The sequence below is a fragment of the Thunnus thynnus genome, chromosome 23 (genome assembly GCF_963924715.1).
Source record: "Thunnus thynnus chromosome 23, fThuThy2.1, whole genome shotgun sequence".
Classification (NCBI taxonomy): Eukaryota; Metazoa; Chordata; class Actinopteri; order Scombriformes; family Scombridae; genus Thunnus; species Thunnus thynnus.
Genome location: NC_089539.1, coordinates 3,194,620 through 3,211,683, shown reverse-complemented (window position 1 = coordinate 3,211,683; position 17,064 = coordinate 3,194,620). Strand labels below are relative to the sequence as shown.

The window sequence follows — 17,064 nt, the reverse complement described above, 5'->3', positions numbered from 1 at the left end:
AATAAACTAGAAGCGGCCCTGCCGACTGGCTGTGATTTCTGGCAATAACAGCTCCACACCTCAGGGCGGCAGCAAACTTCCCAACGTAGCACTCACCACCGTGGCGACGAAGAAGATGAGGAACCCCGTAAATTGTCTGTTTACTTTGTTTTACGTTGCCGGTAAAACGGGGCAGGGCCTCTGTTCTCCGTCAAGCTAACCAGAGTTTGACAGAAAGCACAGCGATTCTGCTTCAAGATAAACGCGCCGCCGCCGCTCAAACACGGTTATAACGAGTCACTGTGGCCTTTATTTTTAATGCAGGGAGCGGAAGTTGTGTTTGTAATTGTGGTGTTTGTCCCTGTTCGGGCCACTCTGTGCAGCTCATCACGCTTGGCTGAATTTAGGGCAGTAACGTCAGCTAACGCTTCATGTATGTGGTTTAAAACACAGAAGGAACCGTGGAAGTGAACACATATGGATCCTAACCGGATAATCCAAGCTCTGAAAGGGACTATCGACCCTAATCTGAGGATAGCGGCGGAGAATGAACTCAATCAGGTGGGTGAGCAGAAGTAGTTGGCTGCCTTTTTGTTTTTTGTTTGTTTGTTTGTCTTTTTCAGAGGTGGGGCTGGGGGTGGAGGGGTGGGGGGAGCGAGCCATGGACCGTCTTTGCTCAGAAAAGATGCCGCTGTGTTTGGAGCAGGGCAGGCCGTGATTTGGTGATCGAGCTCAGTGTGGCCTGGTGGTTCTTACAGCCCCGGTTTGGGAGTTTATATCAGGCCTGTGATCAGCAGTTTGACGAACTGTTCGCCACACGGACCCGGGCAGCTGCACCGGAGAACAATAGCAGTCAGATCTGACAGCCACCATGAACCAGCAGCACCAGAGCCACCCAAACTTTCTCATGTCAGACTGGACTTCTAGAAACACTTGTTCAGAGCTCTGCTGCTCTGACTGTCACAGCTGCAGTACAATTATGTAATCATTTAATATAAATAATAATCAGTATGGGAAAAGATCAAGACTCCTAAAAAATAGATGAATAAAGGTGTTAATTACTCACTGCAGCATAGTATGGATCAGGCAGAATGACATGTGTGCAACATTGTGGTAGAAAGTCATCATCATTCATAAAAATCATCTGTTTTTTAAAAGTCTCTATCTACTCATAAGACTCTGACTTCTGTAGCAGTTTAGATTTCTAAATCCAAACCTCATCTTCCTCATGTTGTGTTGCATCAGCTGATTCAAAGCTATGAAACCCATCTTCTTCCCCTAACTAGCATCCACTTGCTGTAGTGGGTCTGATGTAAACACAGCTGTATGTTCCACATGTTTCCTACCTAATGACCATAAAGCCATTTAGTAAGAGCTTTCTGCACTTTGTCAACTATTCAGTTTGTTTGTGGAAAATAGTTAAGTGTATTTAGCTTCAGCTAACAGTTCTTCTCATTATCAATTAATCGACTGATTATTTTCTGGATGAATCTATAAAATGTCAGTAAATATTGACACACAGCCCAACATGACATCTTCTTATGTCTTGTTTTGTCCGACTAACAGTCCAAAATCCAAAGATATTCAGTTTACAGTCATTTATGACAAAGAAAAGCACCAAATTCTGAGAAGCTGGAACCAGTAAATGTTTGGTATTTCTCTTAAAACGATTATTAAAATCATTTAAAGCAAAATTTAGATTAGTAGGTTAATCAATTAATCATTGCAGCTGTACAATTCATTTATGTATTTCTTTATGTTTCTTGTCTTGGCACTGAGTTGTAATCATCTTTTATCTACCTTAAAAACACTTCAATCATAAAAAAGAAAAGAACAGAGAGAACTTGACCTCAGTGTCGACCCTGTTAGCATCTATTGACTGCTGTAGATCTGTCAGCTTGAATCTTATCCGACGTGTTATCATGGAACATAAGAAAGCTGTTTATACATATTCATGTGTTGATGACTGGAACATGATCCAGGTTTCTGTCTGTCTGCATGCCGTGTTTTCTTTCGCTCCTTCACATTCAGCCACTCTTTGTTATTTCTGTATCAACTGAGTGACCTCAGCAGTTGAGGATGAACCCAGTTTGGTTTCTGGCTGCCTCCACTCTGTTGCGTTAACCCTCTGCTGGATTGAGCTTTCCCAGTCCGATCACCAGTAACAGATGACAAGAGCTACGATACGGTTGATTCTCCAAAATAACAGTGTTAGTCAGCCAGTTGTTTTTTTTTTTTTTTACCAATTTAGTATCTAAGTGGAGTTGAAGATGCACCAGTGATCACAGTGCCACATTATCCTGATGACTGTTGGGAGTACTCCAGTTAGCATTTAGATTTCTCAAAACACATAATCATAATAATCCTGAAACCTGAGCACTCAGAGTCTGCAGAGTCTGTACACATAGAAGTCACAAAAAAAAAAGCCTTCAAGGTAATAAAAAGTCTTCCATGTGTGTGTGTGTGTACGTTGTGCTGCAGGAAGCTGTTTCAGTCAGCAGCATCAGGCCTGCAGTAAACACTGTCACTACTGCAGCTGCAGCAGTGAGGAGCCTCATCTGCTCAGCATGGGCAACTGTCAATTTAATAAAAACTTCAATTATGTAAATCAATTAATATTCTGACATTTATCTGGCTCCAGGTTGCATTAACTGATTATTTATATTATGAGGAAGTATTGTTATACAGCTGGGAGGTACTGACTATATATATATATATATATATATATATATATATATATATATGAAATATTGAAAACTAGTGCCATTCATAATTTTCTCAAGCCCACTGTTTGTTTGTTTTGTCTGACTAACCGTCCAGAACCTGAAGATATTCCATTGACTGTTATATATGTGAAAGTGGAGAAGTAAGAACCAGAGAATGTTTGAATATTTTGCTTTAAAAATGATTGAAATGATCAATCGCTGGACTAATTGATCACAATGAATATTGCAGGTTATTCCAGTCTGTTGACAGCAGGGGCTCCAATCCAACAGATTCATTATTAATTAGTTTTATTGTTACTGTGGATCCTATCAACATGTTATTATCTTGTGCACACAGGATAATAAGCTTTTGTTCATTTTCAAATATGAAATTGAATCTTTTATTTTGTCCCTTAATTAAATGTCTATTTGTTTAAATGATTTTAGCATGAGTACAGTTTGTAATCAGTCCGTCTGTCCTCTGCTGATCGTGTGCTGCTGCTGTGTTTCAGTCCTATAAGATCATCAACTTCGCCCCGACCCTGCTGCAGATCATTGTGTCGGAGCAGGTGGAGTTTCCTGTTCGCCAGGCAGGTAAGACTTCACAAAACAATACTGCTGTTGTTCTGTCAACTGCGGAAAGGTTTTTTTTTTTTGGTCATGTTTTAATGCTGTTTGGAAATTTCCATCTTGATTCAGTAGTTAATAAAGATAATATGATTTTGGCCTGTGAGAAATATCTCATTGGTCTTGTTCATGGGGAAAAGTGTTCAAACTCAGTCATATGTGGTCAATTTGTAAGTTTTTGACTTTCATACAGTACGTCATGACACTCACTTTTTGCTCTTTATACATTTTTTGAATGTCATCAAAGAGCTAAATAATATCAAGATTACTTAGTGTAAAACCCAGAAGAGTTTAGATAAGAGGTGTAGCTCACATTTGGCTTAGAAGACACAGATCTAAAGCTTTAGTGTTTTTTTATTACTATGTCAGTCTGTATAATGGAATATGATAAAATACTAGATTCAACACATTAGACACTCTGTACTTTGCCATTAAAAAGCTGATTAACTTGTTGCTTTCTGTAGAATAAGGCTGGAGGAATTCTATCTACCCTTTAAATCCAGTCTCTGTGGATCATGTGATCAGCTGGATGGGTACAGTGCAAATGTATGTGGCCGGTGTGCATGCTTACCTGACTCTCTCTGTGTGTGTGTGTGTGTGTGTGTGTGTGTGTGTGTGTGTGTGTGTGTGTGTGTGTTTGTGTGTGTGTGCGTGTGTGTGCGTGTGTGTGTGTGCACTCACAGCGGCCATCTACCTGAAGAACATGGTGAGCCAGTACTGGCAGGACAGGGAGCCGTCTCTGGGTGAGGTGGTCTTTCCCTTCAACATCCACGAGAACGACCGGCAGCAGATCAGAGACCACATTGTGGAGGGCATCATCCGCTGTCCAGAGTCTATACGGTACACACACACACACACACACACACACACACTGCCATTTTATTTTATATATATATTTATATATATATTTTATATCTTTATATTTTATTCAACGAGGAGGAGTCTGTCTCCATCTCTACTCATAGCATCTGCTTTTTACTGTCCCTGTTTTGACAAAGTGTTTTTTTTTAAAAGCATCAGACTGTTAATCTGTTGAGAAAAGCAACATTTCTAAACGTGTAGACTGCCTCCATCTAAAACATATCATTTACAACTTTTGAACTTTCTTTTGAAACTTTTGATTTCCCATATGTTTTCGAATGCTACAGAGTGCTCCTGAATGACACGCAGACACTGAATAAATAACCTTGGTACCTGACTGATACAATTAATGACTCCATATGTCTTTGCACTGTCCGCAGCGCCCAGCTGACCATGTGTCTGCGAGCCATCATCAAGCACGACTTCCCTGGCCGCTGGACCGCCATAGTGGACAAGATCGGCATGTACCTGCAGTCACAGAACAGTGGCAGCTGGTACGGCAGCCTGCTGGCTCTCTACCAGCTGGTCAAAACCTACGAGTGAGTAACACGTTCATGTTCCTTTGTTCCACCTCGCTGCTCTGAATGTCCTTCTTGAGGAGCTGACTGCCCTCACAGCAGGACTGCAGGCTTTGAGGGAGAACACCTAGGCTAAGGTAGCGTTCAGACTGACTTGAGCCCAGCATGAAAAAAACGCAGTCCTGCCATTCATTTGAATGGATCCAGTGTGATGACACAGTGGAGTGCCAATGCAGGGTCGCTTAGCCAAAAAGCTGGTTCAACTTTTGCTGCAATGCAACATGACATGAATCTGTCTCTTGTGAGTTGTCCAACTATATGGAAGTTCAATATTAACTTGTTGGAATGTCCCTTTAATGGCCCCTGAAGTACTGTGATAGAACACAAATGTTTCCTCTATCAAACACAATTACAACTTTCTTACTTAACCACAATTTATCACCAAATAAAACCAAAATGGTCACAAATATATATGTTGGGTTAGTAACAAGAAATTTCAGTACAGAAAATTAAAAGATATGTTTGAAGAAGTTTAATTTCTCCATGACATCATTCGTCCACCAGAGACACAAGTTTATTTTTACAGTAGGTCATAATTCTTTAATAACCAAATTTAAGGGGTGTTTATCAAAATTCTTTGATTACTGTATTTTAAAAGGTGAAAATTGGCTAATATATTGGTTTTATTGAGTTTTTCAGACCGTCAGTTGAGACTTCTAAAATCCAGTATTTATCAGACTGTAATTAAGAAACCCAAACACTGTGCTGTAGTCAACATTATGATATTCATCTGTTCAGTTTAGCCTTTATGAGAAGATTTACATGAGCTTGTTAAAGGATTTTGTCCAACTGTTCAGGCCCATAACTATTTCTATGAGACAACACTTAATTCACTTAGACTTTAAGAATAAGATGAGTTGCCAAAGTTACTAAAATGTGTCCTTTAATGTGTCATCTAACACGATCTCAAAGTGTGATCCAGCAAGTGAAATACTGAATTCAGTCCATTGTATTTCACTGTACTGTATGTATAAAAGCATGACATGTATAAGGAGAAAGTCTGGTGGGTCTACATATGATCTAGTTACACATTTATAATCAGGCTTTTATTGTGGTATTTAAATTCACTGGACAAAAACAGGAATACCTGCATTGTGAGATGAAACTGTAGGAAGTTGGTGTCTCCTGGTCTTTCCTGTTGATGGACCTATGCTTCCCACACTGAAGGAGCTGGAAAAGGAAGCAGCTTCTTTCTTTCCTTCCAGTATCTCTTATCAGTTTGTGTGTACTTCAGGTACAGGAAGGCAGATGAGAGGGAGCCACTGCTGGCAGCCATGCAGATCTTCCTGCCGAGGATTCAGCAGCTCATCAGCCAGCTGATGGCCGACGCCACCATCTTCTCTGTCCTCATCCAGAAACAGATCCTCAAGATCTTCCATGCTCTCGTACAGGTGTGTGTGTATGTGTCTCAGTGTGTGTCAACACATGATATAAACCAGGAACAGTGACTGTAGGTTTCAGAAATGTTGGAGCAGAACTGGAAGCAGAAATCTGCTGTGTTTGGCCAAGTTGAAACTTTCAGACTGAAAGCAGTCAGGAGAACACAGACAGAGAGAGAGATGTGAATGGTCACTTGTCAAGTTGCCAGTGACCACATTGCATTCATCCTGCATGTGTTCATCTTCTGTTTTTGATGATCTTATTGAATGTATTTATCTTTGAAAGATCTTCCCAAAGAAGTTAACTCTTTCAACCCTGGACTGTTTTCATCAGGATTTCGCTCTCTTTATTTACAGGCTTATGGCAGAGTTAGAGAGTTAGTCAAAGCAGAGTATTTTTATATATCTCAGAACAGAGAAGACTAATGATATCTGCATCAGCCTCAAAAATCAGTTGGGCTCCAATCAACCGTAAGACTGACTGTTGTCTGCACATTCATGGTTATGGTGAGAACAGGAACTGTTACTTGCTAATGTAGCATGACCTTATATATACCATAACCATAGATGTGATAACAGTCAGTCTTATGATTGATTGGAGCCCAACTGATTTGTGAGGTTGATGCAGATGTCATTATTTGAGTATTTATTTTTTAGACAAACTCAATACAAACTTTTTTGATAATAAATGTTTAAAATTCTGCAACCAAGGTTTGTAGTGAGAGTAACATTTTACACTTGAAAACTAAAGTTGTTATTGATCTCTGCTGGATAAACTATGTGATGGCTACATTTAAAGTATAAATAATCAAATGTAAAGCTGAACCAAACCAAAGCTAAAACTTGTTCTGTATGTGTGACGAGGATGTGATGACAACCATGATGTGGTAATTTACAATAATGGAAATGATGCTGATGATGAAGATGATTTATGATGATGATGATGATGATGATGATGATGACCGCATTAACCTTGCTCTCCTGCAGTACTCGCTGCCTCTCCAGCTGATCAACAACACAGTGATGACTCAGTGGATGGAAATCCTCCGAGCCATAATGGACCGAGACGTCCCTGCAGTAAGACACACACACATAAATATTCATAACATTCCTGGACCTGTCAAATAATTATACTGACTTCAACACACGTAAATCGTCTGACAGAAATGAGCCACGATATGTTCATAATTTTTTTCCCACAAAAGCCGTTTTAATAAATCATGTTTATATCAAGTTTTTTTTACCTGTTTTAAAAAAACAACTTTATCAAATCATTAGAGAGGAATTAAAGTTTTGAGTCATTGAAGCTCTTCCACTTATAAAACCCAGTGGGATGTTACATGAACGGAGCTCTGAAAAAAAATAATTCTGGGCTAAGGCTACACATGGATTATGAGGAGTAAGATTTTTTCTTTATTTAGGGCCAGCAGAGAGTAAATGTGACCCAGAGAGCAGTGAGTCTGTGCTATTAGTCACTGCTGGGGACTAGATTTGACATTTTAATAACAACACAATTACAGAAAATACTGATAGTTTGAACAGATAGGGGGAAAATGTTACAAAAAACATTTCAGTTTTATCTGTAGGTGAAATGTCTTTTAAATTGGTTTAAAAGTCTGTCTGAATTCGTATTAAAAGATCTAAAATCTCAAATTGAACCTCTCCAGTACTCTGCTGTTATTTATGGAATAGATACAGTCACATTTTACTGAAACTGAAAGTGAAGTCTGCTCGTATTTTATCTGTTTTAAAAGTTTAAAACCATGAAGTGTGTGTGTTTGTTAGGAGACGTTGGAGGTGGATGAGGACGACCGTCCTGAGCTGGCTTGGTGGAAGTGTAAGAAGTGGGCGTTGCGTATCATCACCAGACTGTTTGAGCGGTGAGTCCAGAGCTGTTCTCACATCCCCAGAAACCAGACCAGTAGTTAGCAGAGGGACCAGCTGCTCACATGCTTCTGTTATGAACCGCAGGTACGGAAGCCCCGGCAATGTGACGAAGGAGTACTATGAGTTTGCAGATTTCTTCCTGAAGACGTACTCAGTGGGCATACAGCAGGTAAGACCTGTCACCTCTGAAGACGTTGCTTTATTTGTTGCTCACTCTGATGGTTTTGGTTCTGCTGCCGTCCCTGTTTGTCTATCCAGGTCCTGCTGAAGGTGGTGGACCAGCACCGACAGAAGCAGTATGTTACTCCTCGAGTCCTGCAGCAGTGCCTCAACTACCTCAACCAGGGCCTGTCACACTCTCTGACCTGGAAACAGATGAAGCCACACATGCAGGTAGGACAGCCATGGAGGAATTTGATGCAGTGTGTGCAGAGGGGGTCTAACATTTGTAGTTTTGATTTTATCTAAAAGATCTAAATCTGCAGCTTCAAAGGTAAGTTTAATCATGTTTAGGATCATTAAGCAAGGGCCAGGTTACAAGAGGACGTAGCTGCTTCAGGTTGTACTTTGAGAATACTGATTAATGTCATGTTCATCTTTTTTTATCAGTGTAGTTAGCGTTCCCTTCACAAAATGTGACTTGGCGGAGGTTTGTAGAGTAGAGAGCAGACAGACCTGAGAGACAGCTGGAGCTCAAAGGGATTTTTATACAATTCATAACACATCGTCCCTCTGCCCAATAAATAAATCTTAAACACAGCAGGGACATCAGCAGTTGGCTGTGGACAGGGCTAACACACACACACACACACACACACACACACACACACACGCACACACACACAGACAACCAGTCGTAGTTATATTCAGTCCTTTCTAAAATCATTTTTAATCATTTGTTTTGCACAGCTAAGTTAGTTGAAAGCACAAAATAATCAATAAATAAACCTGTGAGCTGATTTTTTTTTTAAGTTAATTGAGGAGCAAAGAGTAACTTCTGAGATTGCAAGAAGAAAAATCAGTCATAGAATACCCATATATTACCATCCTGAGTCCAAGGGGAAAGCTAAAAAACAACCAAACAACAAACAAAAGACAACAAGGACAGAGAGAGAAACAAGAGAAACTCCTAATCATCATCAAGTTGGAGAGAGATCCCGTTGAAGTAATTTAAGAAAGGCAACCAGGTCTCGTCAAAAGATTAAATCTTTTCTAGATTAATCTTTGAGTCAGAAGGAGGAGAGGTGCGTTTGAATACAATGAGACACAGTAGAGCAGTTGTAACCCAGTCACATTCAATGCTGCCAGTAGATAAAGAGCTTCCAGTTCATCCAACCTGTTACCTGCAAGTTTTTTTGACTGAAGGGTTAAATCACAGCACAGACACCAGACGACGATGCTAACAACTGAGTCACAAAGTGGCTTGAACGTTGTCCCTGTAGATGCTTAAGAGCCGAGATGATCAGACCTGGGATTCCATAATTTCATCAGTCCGTCTGCAGTTCTCCAAACATTTCCCTTCATTCACCAGAGTTACATCCCTCTCCTTGTCATTAATAGTGTTTGGAGTCACTGTTATTGTGTCGCTGTTTAGTGTGATCTGTCCTGAGCTCTCTGAGCTTATGAGGAACTCCATGTCTTACAGACCATATGTCAGGAGGTGATCTTCCCTCTCATGTGTTACAAAGATGAGGATGAGAAGCTCTGGCAGGAAGACCCGTACGAATACATCCGCATGAAATTCAGTGAGTAATGCAACTTTCCTGTTTAATATTATGTAATACCTTCACTTGATAACTCACTCAGTTCACTCAGCCAACTTGAAGCTGCTCTCACTTAATACTTAACAGATGGCTGATCAGAAATGAAGGACATATTCTGTTATCATACAGTTGTTTGACAGTCATATACAACAAATGATCAGAGCACCAAAAAAAACGGACTTTTGTTCTTCAACTACACTTTGTAGTTGTGACCTTTCCGCTGCATCATTGCCATTGTATTTAATGGTAGAGGAAGTATGTATGTCAGCTATCTATTTCAACTTGTTTGATTCCATTCTTTGTGTGTTTGTCTGTGACGCAGATCTCTATGATGACCACGCTCTCCCAGCGACCGCTGCACAGAGCCTCCTGTGTAAAGCTGCCCGCAAGAGGAAGGAGGTGAGAAGGAGCAATGTAACACAAGTCCAGAGGAATTGAGTACACTCGCTCAGCTACAGCAGTGATACACAGTTTGGCTCTTTGTTGGAGTAAAATATGTCCATTTTGTGCGCCTTTATACTTACACTCTGATGGCCGTGGTCATTAGTCGCTTTTACATGCAAAGCTCAGTGCATTTTATAGATAATCTAATGTTTCTTCTTTATATTTCACTTAAAGCAGCATGAAGTAGTATTTTTACACCAAGTATGGCTCAAATTGCTCAGTGTAATTTAAAAAGGGGTCATTTATGGTGGTGAACCTACAAAGAATCAGCACCAAATACTGCAGTTTCTCCAATTAGCTCTAAATAGTATTTTAGTGTCTTTGAGCTCATTGTTTTGCTTTTTCAGCCTGCAAACTCAACTTTCATCAACCTTGATCTGAGCGGCAGAAGACAGCTGTTCACAGCAGAAAAACTCTGATAAACACACTGTAAGCTACCTGCTCAGTAACTGGTGAACACAGTGGAGCTTTTAGCAGCTAAAGAGCCAGATGTTTTTTACTCAGGAGTTGTTGGAGACTAAAAGAGCTAAAGAGAGCTGGAAGGAGAGTGAATATTGGATTTACATTCATCAGGTGGCTACAAGCACAATTATAAATGAATACTAATGTTGTTCTGTGTGTGCTGGATGCTTAAATAGGCAACTGTTTGTTTCATCTGTTGTTGAGATGCACACACAAAAAAAAATCAATTAATGCATCTCTAATTTAATTCTAAATTCTACTAATATGTGTCTTGAATGCTAATGTTGCTCTGTGTGCTCTTTCCACGACTGCAATTTAGTTATCTTGCGTCTCTCAGCCGTAAAGACTCTGAAGTACAATAAGCCTCAATCCCCGCATCAGCCTTTTCTGTGTGTAACCTTTGTGCTTTCCTCCTGCCAGGTTCTTCCTCAGATGATGGAGTTCTGCCATCAGATACTGATGGACCCCTCCGCTGACCCCCGCAAGAAGGACGGGGCACTGCACTGCATCGGAGCTCTGGCTGAGCTCCTGCTGAAGGTACACAGATACAACCGTGTGTGACTCAATCTTGTTTTCCTCTAGAAAAGATCAGATGGAAGCTTTTTAAGAGACTGTCGTTTCAAATCCTCATTTTATCCTCTGGTGTTGTAATCATCTTTGTGTTGTCCATGTCTCATCCTGCAGAAGCGGATGTACAGGGAGCAGATGGAGCTGATGCTGCAAAACTATGTCTTCCCTTTGCTTAACTCCCCTATGGGTTACCTGCGAGCCAGGGTAAGTCAGCCCTGGACTGTGGAAACAGCTTTAAACCTTTATATTGAATATACAACCCAGGAACTGACTGATTACGGCTTGTCTGCTGCTGCTGTGGTGTATGTCAGTCTGTTTGTACTGTAGTTATTTCCTCCTAATCCTTTTGATGCTGACAGCACACTTTCCTGCAGGCATACACGCTGGGCAGTGGATATGAATATTTTATACCTCTTTCATTTTAAAGCAGCATATCAGAAAAGTCTGACATGACCCGTGCATTGCCCAGAGTAAGCAACAATGGAAATATCAGAATTTCATGTCACAGTTATGATGTGCAAGAAAAGCAGCAAAGGCAGAAAAGAGGAAGAACGCTGAAAGCTCGTAAACACAGATGTCAACAAACCTTTAAGCAAAACTGGCTTTGCAAATGTCTGATGAAGAAGGGACCGCTTTAATCTTTCATTTCAACTGACAGTTCAACTTCTTTTAATGCAATGTTAATGTCAGTTAGACATTAACTGACATTTCAGCTGCTTTCATCTCTTACACTTCAAATTGTTTAGACATGGACTGGTATATTATCTGGATTCATTCCTTGTTCTTCAGCTGACAGTTCAGCTGTTAGTCTTCAACTGTTAGATCAACTTGTATCAAACTGACAGTTTAACTGCCTACAGAACTTAAACTGGAGACAAAAACTTCACACACTCACCATCACACTTCAGCTGCTTTGAGTGCTTCAACTTAAATTGCACATCTCATACAATATTTCACGTGTAGTCTATCAACATTTTAGGACAATACAAGCTGTTTACAGTTTAAACCTTCACTTCTCAGTGTAAGTGAGAATACTTGAAATGTATTTAGAGAATGTTGCTTTTTTGTGTCTTGTTTGGGAGAGCTTGTATGAAATGAAATGATTTTTTTGAATAGAAGATAAGTATGTGTGCAGTAGAGAGAGAAATAGAATTGTGATGTACAGCTGGATAATGACAGTATACTGTACAGTGTATCTGTGTATACTTCACGTGAAGCTGCAGTGAACAAAGGCTACAGTGGTTTCAGCAGATGGCGCCACACTGCTGCTGAAGAAACAACATTATAATGAAATCGTCACAGACCTACAGACTAGTAGATATAACAGACTTGTTTTTTAACATTTTGTTACTCGGTTTAATGGATGTTATTCTCAGATTTGGCTAATCAGAGTTCTACAAGTACTGGATGATAATCCTGTTGAGTCAGCAAAGTTGATTTCTATGTTTTTACACTGTAAACACACTTTTACACTGTGAACTGTAAATTGTTCTAAAATCTTCTATATTTCAGGTATTTATGGCATCTGTAAAAATTGGCTCCAATTAACAATTACTGTAGCATTTTACAGTCCTTGTTGGGCACTGCGAACAATAACAGCTACTTAAAATACAGTACTGTACATACATACATAACTGTATGATTACAGGAATGGAAAGTGCAGGTAGATTTATGCATGTATAGTCAGTGAATAAGTCATATGTTTGTTCATATCATTCTGATATTACATCAGTATGCAGAAAACAACAAAATACGTATGACATTTTTTAGCAGAAAATGTGACACTTGCAAAAGGTCATTCTTGTGGTCGCTGAATGAAATATTCATGGATGGACTGTTTAGGCTTATTGCTTTAACTCTCCCTCTGGCTCTCCCCCCTACAGTCCTGCTGGGTGGTCCACTCAATCAGTGTGAGTCAGTGTTAAAATCCCTTCACAACCACATGTATTGTAATCCACACTGACACACCTGGTGGGGCATCAGTGACAGCAGCAGTGTACACTTGTGGTGGTTTCAAAGATCTAAAAACACTGTGGATGGACTGAGATGTAACCTGTCTGGGTTTGCACTGGTGGACTCAGGGGAGACAAAAAATACAGCAAAAGTGCCCTCTTGGGTGCCCCCACAGTATGATAAAATGCCCTCTTGGGTGCCTCCACAGTATGATAAAGTGCCCTCTTGGGTGCCCCCACAGTATGATAAAGTGCCCTCTTGGGTGCCCCCACAGTATGATAAAATGCCCTCTTGGGTGCCCCCACAGTATGATAAAGTGCCCTCTTGGGTGCCACCACAAAGGAGAAAACATAAAGTTCTGTAATGACTGCCTAGTTATGGGTAAATCAGGATGAAATGCCCTATAGAGGGCATCTGCATGTGACAGTCTGGAATGAAGGGTCCTCATGGTGCCCTTTTAATGGAAGAAAATGTGATAGTGCCGTGTAAAGTACACCCAAAAACGAGAAAACATGATGTGCCTTTTAAATGCAGAGGATGTAATGTAGTCTTATGATGCTGTTGTAATGGGGTGACGTGGAGGTTCTGTATGGGTGCCCTTCTAGTACTAAAAAAAAAAATGGAAAAAGTACAATTTAGGGTTCCCCTAAGTCTAACATACTGAGGTGTAGAATTGGGTGCCCTTTCAATGAAAAAAGGGTGCTATAGGGTGCACCATATGAGAGAAAAACATTGTGAAGTGGGGCCCACTGAATGTATCAGGTGCCCTTTACATTTTTTGGCCCCTGCCCCTGAGTCACCACCGTTAGGTTTGTATTAATTTGTGCTTCTCTGCTGTGTTCTTGGCAGTCATGCTGGGTGCTCCACAGCTTCAGCCCGCTGCGTTTCCATGATGAGCTGGTGCTGAGGAACGCCGTCGAGTTGGTCAAACAGGATCTGGTCGAAGACAAAGAGATGCCCGTCAAGGTGGAGGCTGCCATCGCTCTGCAGACACTGGTCAGCAACCAGGAGCAAGGTCTGTGGAGGAATATGGACAAAGCTGATATTAATATCAAATATGTAACCACCTCTTTCACCAGTTACTTTTACTACTAGTTATTATTTAGCAACCAGAGTTTTTGAGTATTTAATACCTGAATTTTCTATCTAAATATGTGGACTCTAACAAAAGTTTTTGAAATTGCACAATTTGAAATGACCTACTTTAAATTTCAATCATTTAATTCCAACTACAAAAATTGAGAAGGTTGATGTTCAATATAAAATATTTCAATGCTATAAATTCAGTGGTATTTAAATTTCAACATTAAGTATTCAGTAATGTGTAAATTTCACATTTATTTACATTTAGTTGTTTATAAGATTTAAACAACTGTGTACCTAATTTACTGGCTATTATTTGCATCCATACATCCTCATACATCAGTGTCCAATGCTTTAAATAAACTGTATTTTTATTGACTGTTTCAAACTCACCAAAAAAAATGGAAAAGACTTTTCACCTTTTGTTGCAGCATTTCTATAATTTGAAAATAATTTGTTTGTATGCTTCAAACACAGATAACACATAATTACTCAGAATCCTATTCCACCTCCTGTACCAACAATAAAACCTTCTGTAGTCAACTGGGTTCTAACCTATTTACTCTTTATTTTATTTAATATAGATTAATAATAAATGTAATATCTGTGAATCAAATTCCAAAATTCATTTAACAGCAAAAATCTTGTAGACGACTGATTTACCTACAATAAGTTCAGCTTCAGTTCTCTTGTCAGAACTTTTTTCTCATCTTTGTCGACTATTTGCATAAAACAGGAGCAAACAGCTGATGTGCTGGTTGCTTTTACCTCCTTGTTCTCCTTTTCCTTTAACTTGTTCCTCACGTCCATTCTCTTCACCTCACAATTTACATTTTCCTCTCACTCAAAACACACCGTTTTCTCCCACAGTGATTGTGTCGTACCACATGATCAGAGCTGATATCGTGTACACTCCTGTCTGTTCGGATCCACACGGGTATTGGACACGCTAACATACAGACCTGAGATACTGTTGGAAAGTAGACTTTTTGAAGACACTGTGATTTGGGTTATGTATCTCTATCCACAGCTACAGAGGTTTAGTGAAGTGGTTTACTCTCCTGACTGTCATTCCAATAGTCATGGATTCATGGTGTACTGACATTTTGCTTACATTCGACTGTACTTCATGTGGTGTGCAACGGATGAGCAAAAATCCTAGAATCCTTTTTATAACTATTTCATTTGACACTCACCTAATCCTGATATTCTAACCCTGACCTGAGCCCTCAACTCAAGTCTTAAATAGCTGCTTATAGACGTGAGGAGTGAGATGAAATTTTGACTTGGAACCTGAAATTTTTTACCTTGAGTAGACAAGATACAGTCCTTAAATCCTGTGCTCTGTGTTTGTGTGTGTGTGTGTAGCCAAGCTGTACATCAGGCCGTACATTCGGCCGGTCATGCAGGAGCTGCTGCATGTGGTTAAAGAGACAGAGAACGACGACCTTACCAACGTCATTCAGAAGATGATCTGCGAGTACAACCAGGAGGTGGCCGCCATCGCTGTGGACATGACGCAGAACCTGGTAGGAACACAACACACACATTCAGCAAAACAAACCCAGAAAAAGTTCATTCAGCTCTATAAATATTCCAGATACCCTGTGTTTGTATCTTAATGTCTCCCTTTGTTAATGCATAAAATATAATATGCTCAGTGTGTAACCTGTGAGTGTGTGTGTGTGTGTGTGTGGTAGGCGGAGATCTTCACCAGAGTGCTTCAGAGTGAGGAGTACGAGGAGAACGAGGACAAGACTGTCATGGCCCTGGGCATCCTCAGCACCATCGACACCATCCTCACCGTCATGGAGGACCACAAAGAGGTCACACACACACACACACACTCACAACCCTCACAGAAAACACTTCTTGTCATAGTACGTTAAGGTGATATTTGATTCTGTATTTTTCCATCCTTCTCTGTCTCAGATCACTCAGCAGCTGGAGGGGATCTGTTTGCAGGTGATCGGTCTGGTCTTGCAGAAGCCCATCATAGGTATGGCAGGTGTGTGCACTCGGGCAGTCAGATGTTTTTTTTTTTTTTTTTTTTACATGAAAACGCACACACACGTACTTTCATTCACATTCCTTCTGTTTCGACTCTACTCTAACTTTGTCTTAAAAATGTTGATTATTTCATCATGGGTTTAGTTCATGAATTCATTCGCGTTGAGTTTTCCCCAGCTGATACTCTTCAGACTGCAGAGGGATAGGGTTGTGATTGTGTTTGGATGTTTTTGTAACTGCGGTTTAGTGGGTTAGTGCTCGCTGCCATCATTGACAGAGCCAGAGGATTTACATCTGGTGACAGACGGGAGGCTCTCAAGGGACTGCTGCTGTACTAACACAGGGCAGTGGTCCCTCCTCCTCTCACGCCACTATGAGGTTGTTTTTTTTAGTTCTTTTATTGAAAGTGCTGTGAAATTTAGTTCATATATTCATGTTTCCCTGAGGATGAATTGTAATAACTTTAATATTCTGTCTTTTCATCTAAAGCCTGGTCAAAATGTATTTTTGACTAATGACACTCTAAATGCTATTTAGCGAATGTATACATGCTAACACGCTAAACCCACACTGTGAACATGCTAAACATCAACTTGTCTTGCTGCAACTATTTTCTCCAATAATCATCTATGAAACATCAGAAAACAATGAGAATCCTCCTACAGCTCATACTCTTCTTGTGGGTGTGTTGAAGCGTATCTAAGTGCAGGTGCTAATCTGTCAAAGTATGTAAAAATGAGAGATTGTGCTGCATCGCAAGTAT

At 40.2% G+C, this 17,064-nt stretch overlaps 1 protein-coding gene across 4 annotated transcripts in view; it reads left to right on the top strand.

Annotated features, from left to right (window-relative positions):
* Positions 1 to 139: 139 nt before the first annotated feature.
* Positions 140 to 17,064, top strand: part of ipo8 (importin 8) — a 30,701-nt gene continuing 13,776 nt past the window's right edge. Inside the window, exons 1-18 of one of the 4 annotated variants that reach the window (XM_067581378.1) lie at positions 140 to 540; positions 3,197 to 3,278; positions 3,995 to 4,151; positions 4,553 to 4,711; positions 5,985 to 6,141; positions 7,117 to 7,206; positions 7,915 to 8,009; positions 8,101 to 8,185; positions 8,275 to 8,409; positions 9,662 to 9,761; positions 10,102 to 10,178; positions 11,106 to 11,222; positions 11,370 to 11,459; positions 13,139 to 13,165; positions 14,058 to 14,223; positions 15,660 to 15,820; positions 15,992 to 16,117; positions 16,224 to 16,290. In XM_067581378.1, coding sequence (XP_067437479.1) covers positions 457 to 540; positions 3,197 to 3,278; positions 3,995 to 4,151; positions 4,553 to 4,711; positions 5,985 to 6,141; positions 7,117 to 7,206; positions 7,915 to 8,009; positions 8,101 to 8,185; positions 8,275 to 8,409; positions 9,662 to 9,761; positions 10,102 to 10,178; positions 11,106 to 11,222; positions 11,370 to 11,459; positions 13,139 to 13,165; positions 14,058 to 14,223; positions 15,660 to 15,820; positions 15,992 to 16,117; positions 16,224 to 16,290 — 1,975 coding nt within the window. In that variant the 5' untranslated portion in view covers positions 140 to 456. Of the gene's footprint in view, positions 541 to 3,196; positions 3,279 to 3,994; positions 4,152 to 4,552; positions 4,712 to 5,984; positions 6,142 to 7,116; positions 7,207 to 7,914; positions 8,010 to 8,100; positions 8,186 to 8,274; positions 8,410 to 9,661; positions 9,762 to 10,101; positions 10,179 to 11,105; positions 11,223 to 11,369; positions 11,460 to 13,138; positions 13,166 to 14,057; positions 14,224 to 15,659; positions 15,821 to 15,991; positions 16,118 to 16,223; positions 16,300 to 17,064 lie in introns of all 4 variants that reach the window. The other 3 variants (XM_067581377.1, XM_067581380.1, XM_067581379.1) reach the window with 3 other exon arrangements.